This window comes from Natrix helvetica (genome assembly GCF_964273705.1).
Source record: "Natrix helvetica genome assembly, chromosome: 1".
Classification (NCBI taxonomy): Eukaryota; Metazoa; Chordata; class Lepidosauria; order Squamata; family Natricidae; genus Natrix; species Natrix helvetica.
The window spans coordinates 341319064-341326425 of record NC_138548.1 but is presented as its reverse complement, the minus strand read 5'-3'; the positions used below and the strand labels follow the sequence as shown (position 1 = coordinate 341326425).

The 7362-nt window shown below is 47.2% G+C and overlaps 1 protein-coding gene across 1 annotated transcript in view; it reads right to left on the bottom strand.

Annotated features, from left to right (window-relative positions):
• Positions 1 to 487: 487 nt before the first annotated feature.
• The window catches only part of PRRT3 (proline rich transmembrane protein 3), a 28059-nt gene continuing 21184 nt past the window's right edge, over positions 488 to 7362 (bottom strand). The window contains exon 4 of the mRNA XM_081947402.1: positions 488 to 4858. Coding sequence (XP_081803528.1) covers positions 2925 to 4858 — 1934 coding nt within the window. The 3' untranslated portion in view covers positions 488 to 2924. The remainder of the gene's footprint in view (positions 4859 to 7362) is intronic.

Sequence of the window (7362 nt, the reverse complement as noted above, 5' to 3'; positions counted from 1 at the left end):
TGCCCCCAACAATCTCGGTCCTCATTTTACTGACCTCAGAAAGATAAAAGGATGAATCAACCTTGAGCAGGTCAAGATCGAACTGCCAAACTGTTGGCAGTCGACAGTCAGCAGTAGCCTGCAGTACTACATTCTAACCACTGCACCATCACAGCTCTTCAATATATAAAATATATATAAAATAGATTCTTTTTTAAAAATGTGGATACAAAATATAACATGACAGAATACCCACCGAAATATGAAAAGTCACAGAAGCAGCTTCAGTCAAGGTTCCAACCGAGTTAAGTCAGCTCCAGGGTTGAAAGTAAAATAGAAGCTGCATTGGACCAGGTGATTCAACCCATTTTTCAGTTAATTACTATGATTTAACTGCATTCATTTTTCAACTATTTACCTTCACTCTGCACTACCATGAAGGAGATGACGTAAGTCTCCCGCATTTAAAATGGAAATGAAAAGCAAACTTCAAGACATACGATCCTCCAGCAAAAGTTTTTATTTTGTTTTGGCACAAATAGACCACATAACATTCAGCGGCCTCTGTTCAACTTCAGATCTGGACAGCTTGAACCCTCTTCTCTTCTGCCACTGCAGCAACCGATAAGATAATACTGGGCAAATACAAGTTGTGCTATTAGGAGAAACATTATCTCTACAGTTTCCTCTCCAGCGTACAACTCTTGTTCTCCTCCACCCCCCACCCCCAAGAATCCAGATCAAGGTTTGAATTTCAGGCAAGTTTTGGATTTGGATTCAAAAAAATAAATAGTGGAATATAAGTAGTCCTTGACTTACGACCACAATTGAGCATTTCCATTGCTAAGCAGAATAGTTGTTAAGTGAGTTGTGCCCCATTTTACGACCTTTCTTGCCACAGTTGTTACGTGATAAGGGAATCATTGCAGTTGTTAAATTAATAACATGGATATTAAGTGAATCTGGCTTCTGCTTGTCAGGAGGTCGCAAAAGGTGATCCCATGACACAGCAACTGTCATAAATACAAGCCAGTTGTCAAGCATCTGAATTTTGATCACGTCACCATGGGGATGTTGCAACGGTCATTAAGTGTGAAAAAATGGTCATAGGTCACTTTTTTCAGTGCCACTGTAGCTTCAAACAGCCACTCAACACATGGTTGTAAATCGAGGACTATCTGTTAAAATGTGGTCCGATTAAAAGATGCACAGACACTATAGTCTGCCAGAAGAGGCTCTGAAAACTTCTTTTTTTAGATCAAGATCTGTAGCATTTGAAAATGCGTCTAGAGCAGTGATGGTGAACCTTTTTTGCCTCGGGTGCCAAAAGCAAGTGCGTAAGAGCTATCGGGGGCTTCAGGCTTCATTGAAGACTCCGGAAGGCGAAAAACAGCTCAACGCGCACACCGGAAGTCCGTTCCCAAACTTCCGGTGTGCGTGTTAGGTGATTTTTCGCTCTACGGAGACTTCCTTGAAGACTTTGGAGCGCGAAAAACAGCCTAATGCACAAACAGGAAGTTCGTTCCCGTTACTGGAAGTTTTCCCTCCGGAGCGAACCTCCGGAGGGCAAAAAATGGGCAAAAATCAAGGACGAATATCAGCTGGCCAGCACTCTGGAGCTGACAGGGCAACGCCTCGCGTGCCCTTAAAAATGGCTCCGCGTGCCATAGGTTCGCCATCTTGGATCTACACATTCATATCTGCATCTGTGCAACTGAACGGGGAAAGGTCGCACCGATTGATTATTCTGCAGTTCACATTTTCTGCCCCAATCTTGTGACTTACGAAGGAGCTTTTCAGACAAAAAGGTGAAGCAGCGGAATTAATCACCGCCCTTTGAACTACAGATACTGAACCAGAAACCTCAGCCAGCTCTATGATTCACAAGACAAATTGCCTGTTACGGTGCTCCACCTGAAGACATTTTCTTATTCGACTGTTGCCAAATGAGCTCAGGATTATCACCGCTTCATTGGCACCACATGGACTGGGGTCAAATTCCCTCCCAGCCTTGCTACTGTGTTATCACCATCTTCTACGCATGGAATTCAACTCTCAGAATTCGCCAGCTAGCAGGCCAACACAGGTAGTTCTCGACTTACGACCACAATCGAGCCCCAAATTGCTGTTTGTTAAGCAAGACATTTGTTCAGTGAGTTTTGCCCCATTTTACAACCTTTCTTGACCGCTCCCATGGGGGTTAAACGAATCACCGCAGTGGTTAAGTTGGGATGTGGTTGTTAAGTGAATCAGGCTTCCCTGTTGACTTTGCTTTTCAAGAAGGTCGCAAAAGGGGGAATCACGGGATCCTGGGATACTGCAGCCGTCATAAATACGAACCAGTGGCCAACCGCCCGAATTTTCATCGCATGACTGCGGAGATGCTGTGGTGTGAAAAACGGTCATAACTCACTTTTTTCAGTGCCACTGTAACTTTGGCTACTAAATGAACTGTTGTAAGTCAAGGACTACCTATATCTTAAAAGTGGATGAGGTTGAGGATCGCTGGCTTATGCAATAGTGTCTTAAGGTGGGGTGGGGGGTGTTCAGCATGCAAAGCTCCCCTAGGCCCACCCCTCATCCCCTTGCTCAATGCTTCCTTGCCCCACTCTGCCTTCTCTCCAAGGGCATCTTTCTCGGGCCTCAATGCCAGAGACAAACTATGTCTTCCTTCAGCATTCATGCTGCACAGTTTCCGGGGATCTGCCTGTTGCTACAGTACAGCTCTTAAAACTGAGAGGCCGGCAAGCATAGGGTGTGTTTTTACTCATTATTACGTGGTGGGCACTACAAGGAAGGCTTGGTACCCTCTGTGGGTCCATTTCACAAATGGTTGGGGCTGCAGAAAGCCCCACAGCTTTTAAAAAGGGAGTAGAATTGCTCTGAGCCCCATACCCCAGCTTCTCATTCCTGATAGTGGACAGGTTTTTAGCTCCCGTCCCATCTTACAATTCAATAGTGTCACTTGAGAGGCTGCGGGAATCCACTTGTTTGCTGAGTGCCAGAAAGCTCTTCCGGGCCTCCCGTTCGGAGTTTGGAGCACTGCTGGGTGGCGCCAGCGGGAGATCCTCTGCCTGCAGCTGGGGCTGTTGGCTGGGCAGCTCCTCTGAGGGTAGGCTTTCAGGAGAGGACACCCCATGGCGCCAGGGGTTCCAGCTGATTTTCAGGGATGCCCGGGAGAAGGAGGTGCGCGAGAAGCTGCCCAGGGATGTGTCTGTGGCAGGCTCGCTGGCCAGGCCTCGGCCGACGAGATCGCCCATTGAGCTGGTCCGCACTAAGCTATACAGGCAATCGGGATCACTGCTCCGACGGGGCTGGGGCAGCAGGGGCTGGGCTGCATGTGAGAGCGTGGAGCAGTCTCCACGCAGCGAGGCACAGGAGTCCTGGCGTGCCGGGAAACGCAGGCTAGAACGCAGGAAGATGGAATCGCGCACCAAGTGCTCGCGGAAGAGTGCTTCGTCGATGCTGCGGCTCAGGTTGATGGGCGAGGGTGGGCGGAACTCCAGGTCTGCCAATGAGAGGACTGACTCCCGCTCAAAACAGATGCTGGTGTAAGAGCGGCCCATTGCTGCTGCCACAGCCACATTGGGGCATTTGGGGCTGTAGCCCGCATGCCTCGGAGAGGGGCTAGCACCTTGCCCGGGTCCTGCTCGCAGGTCATTGCTGTCCTTGAGAGCCCAGAGTAGCCCACCAGCCGGGGAATTCCGGATCAAGTTATTATTGAGGTTGTGACTGGGTATCTTCTCCAGGACCCCGCCAGGCCAGTCGTAGCAATTGTTGGGGTACTCTGGCACCTCAGCCTTGCGGTAGGCGCAGAGGTAGCTCAAGAGCTTGGCCCAGCAAGAATGCTCGGTGGTGTCGTGGTGCTGGCAAAGTGCCTGCCAAGCCAGCGAGACCAGGATAAAGGAGAGTGCCAGTTCGCCAATCCGGAACCAGAATTGCACAAACCACCAGCCCCAGGTGAAAATGTCCGGCTGTCCCAATGCCCCTGAGAGCCACAGTACCCCATAGAACTGCAGGACACAGCATGGCAGGACCAACCCACTGCTTGCCAACAACACCCAGGCTTCCCGCCATATGCCTGGCTCCAGGGTGCCCTCCATCCCTTGGTTGTGCCGCAGCATCCAGTACACAAACACGGTGGCTGGCAGGAGGCAGAGGCTGGCAGTACAGGAAAGGGTGTGGAGTCCCACAGACACAGCTGAGTGCATGGGAGGGGACAACAAGTCAGCCCCCAAGAGAACAATGCTGTGTAGGGAGCTCAGCGCCGCCCAAAATGGCAAGCTCTGCCATCTGGGGGGCAAGAGCTTCAGCCGGGCCTGATGAACCAGGCGGAGCAGAAGCACCATGAAAGTGCTCATCAGCAGAGGGAAAGGGGCAGTGTATAACAGTCGCAAAGCACGGGCAGGCAGCCGACCCAGAGAGCCATAGGGATCAGCCAGGAAGAACGTGGCCCTCAGTATCCCAAACACCAGGAGCAGGCCACTGGAAGCCAGGACATAGGGGAGCTGTGACCTGTGCAAAGAAAGGGATACCCCCAGGCATGCCAAGCTCAACAGGCTTAGCAGGAGAAAAAGGACTCCAGCCCCGTAGACGTGCAGGGCCCAGGCAAAACTCAGAGTCTGCTCAAGTTCCCCCCAGTGCAGAAAGGTCTTGTTGGGCAAGAGCTGGTGGCAGGTGCTTCCAAGACGGGGGCAAGGTGGACTCGAAGCAGAGAGCACGGCAGGCAGGCTGGGATCCGGCTTCGGCAACTGAGGATGTTGCACAACTCTTTGCGTGGTGACTTGGATTAACCCACGGCGAGGGGTAGCTGGAAGACGAGCAGATGTAGTGGAGACCACGGTGCTACTTTGCCCAGAAGGGTGCTTCCAAGCTGGATCTGAAAATAAGAAAGAGGCGAAAGGATGATCAAGACTTAGGAAGCACTGGGCTTGCAGTACAGCATAATTTCCTGATTCCTTGTCATTCTGACCCGTGCTCCCAATAATAAAACAGAGGCTAGCATGTTAAGGTCGAATACAAGTACTATGATAATCATGAAATAAATTTAACTTTTATTTTATCCAAAACTTTAATCATCTTCTTTAAATAGGTAAAGGTTCCCTTCGCACATATGTATTAGTCGTTCCTGATTCTAGGGGGCAATGCTCATCTTCGTTTCAAAGCCAAAGAGCCAGCACTGTCTGAAGATGTCTTCGTGGTCATGTGGCCAGCATGACTAAACGCCAAAGATGCATGGAATGCTGTTACCTTCCCACCAAAGGTGGTTCCTATTTTTCTACTTGCCTTTTTACATGCTTTTGAACTTCTAGGTTGGCAGAAGCTGGGACAAGTAACGGGAGCTCACTCTGTTACATAGCACCAGGGATTCGAACTGCTGAACTGCCAACCTTTCTGATTGACAAGCTCAGAGTCTTAGCCACTGAGTCACCACGTCCCTCAACTTCTTTAAATAGGAAGCAACAAATTAGAGTTGCCAGATCTCTCTGAGCCCGAAGGGCAGGGCAAACTGGGAAACTTTCCCAATATTTCCCAACTACTGGAGCAGTTTCAGAGGTCTGTATGATTCTTGCTCCTCCCTTTTTTTTCTTTAAAAAATGCATTAAAAATACATGGTTGAAGAATTTGGTGCGATGTAGAATTTAGTAAATTTGATAGATTATTTTTTTTAAGATTTGGAGCTAAATTGAAAATGTCCCCATTCTGCTCATTGAGCTGCCTTCAAGAACTATCTGAGGTCTATTTACAAATATTAAAAAGAGGGCCTTTGCAGGTGTGTCCCCTGTAATGATATGTGGGAATGGCTTGCGGAGACAGGAGGAAGAGTCACAGCCTAGATCAGAGATGCAAACTTGGTGGCTGGGGAATTCTGGGTGTTGGAAGTCCACCAATCTTAAAATCACCCAATTTGAAGACACCCCCCCGTCCCTGGGCTAGATAATGGTCAGATAAACTAACCCTGAGTCCGAAGGACGGATGGGGTGGAGAAAGTGCCTCACAAAGGTTCCTCCTTAGTTTTCGAGAGAGTAAAAGTAACTGGCTCACAATTATGGCAGACACAGGTCACGTGGTTGACTTTAGTGTCCAGCTTTTGACAAGCAGAACCAACAGGGAAGCTGGTAGGATGTCACATATTGTGATCGTGGAATATCATGCTAAGTGACCCTCCGGGATCTACTTAATAATCTCAACTGGAACTGCCAAGTTGGTGCGGTCATGTGACACCTCGCTTTACAACTGTGCCCCTTAGTGACAGAATTGCTGGACCCTATTACCCTCATTAACTAAAAACCTGAACAATAAAGGTAGTGTTACTATTCATGGTTGATGCTTCTTTGAATGGACTTTCTCAAAGGGCTGCCATCCCCTGAACATATCTTCTCCTCAGCATTATCTTTGGCAATTTTTTAAGCAGGCATGGTTTATAGGCAGATTGGCTGGGTTCATAGGAGACATTTATCCAAGCTCATTAATTAAATTACAATTGAGTTAATTAGTCCAAATTCCTCAGCTCATAAAGTTCACTGGACCATATAACCAGAGGGGATAGATTTGCACATCCTACTAGGGGCCTAAATGCGATTGGCTATTTTGTACTACGGCAAGTCATGCAATTATAATCTATGTATTTTAATTTAACTGTTTTGGATTTCTATTTGAGTTGACTGCTAGTCATTCTTTTGGCTTCTGTTTCGCTGATACACAGACATCTCTAGATCTATTATATATTGTATCTATTAATAATAAATAATTAATGATGAAAGTGGTAATATAAAGAACAAGCTTTTAAAATATGTATTTAGTTTTACTTTTCAAAATAGAAATCACAAGAAAATTGAGAAAACAGTGCCTAAATGCACTAAAAAACAATCCGTACAATTAAATGAAACTGAAAATGGAGAAAAAAACCCAAAGGAAAGAAAAGCAATTTTTAAAATCCAAACTTTCTAAAGAAAAGAAAACTTTATACCATACACTGAGCCACGGTGGCGCAGTGGTTGGAGTGCGGTACTGCAAGCTACTTCTGCTGATTGCTGGCTGCCTGCAATTTGGCAATTCAAATCAAATTCAAATCCAGGCTCAAAGTTGACTCAGCCTTCCATCCTTCCAGGATCAGTAAAATGAGGACCCAGATTATTGGGGGGAATAGGCTGACTCTGTAAAGTGCTTAGAGAGGGCCGTAAAGCACTTTTGAAGCGGTATACAAGTCTAAGTGTTAGTGCGCTTGCTATTCAACATATTGATAAGTGGTTTACTCATTAATACTTTGAAATGAGGTGTGTGGTAGGGAACTACATTAAATAAATACATTGCAAGCCAGCTTATCCCCTCATCTTCTAGTAATCTGTACTTGTTTTCCACTCTTCTCTGGAGCTCAGATTT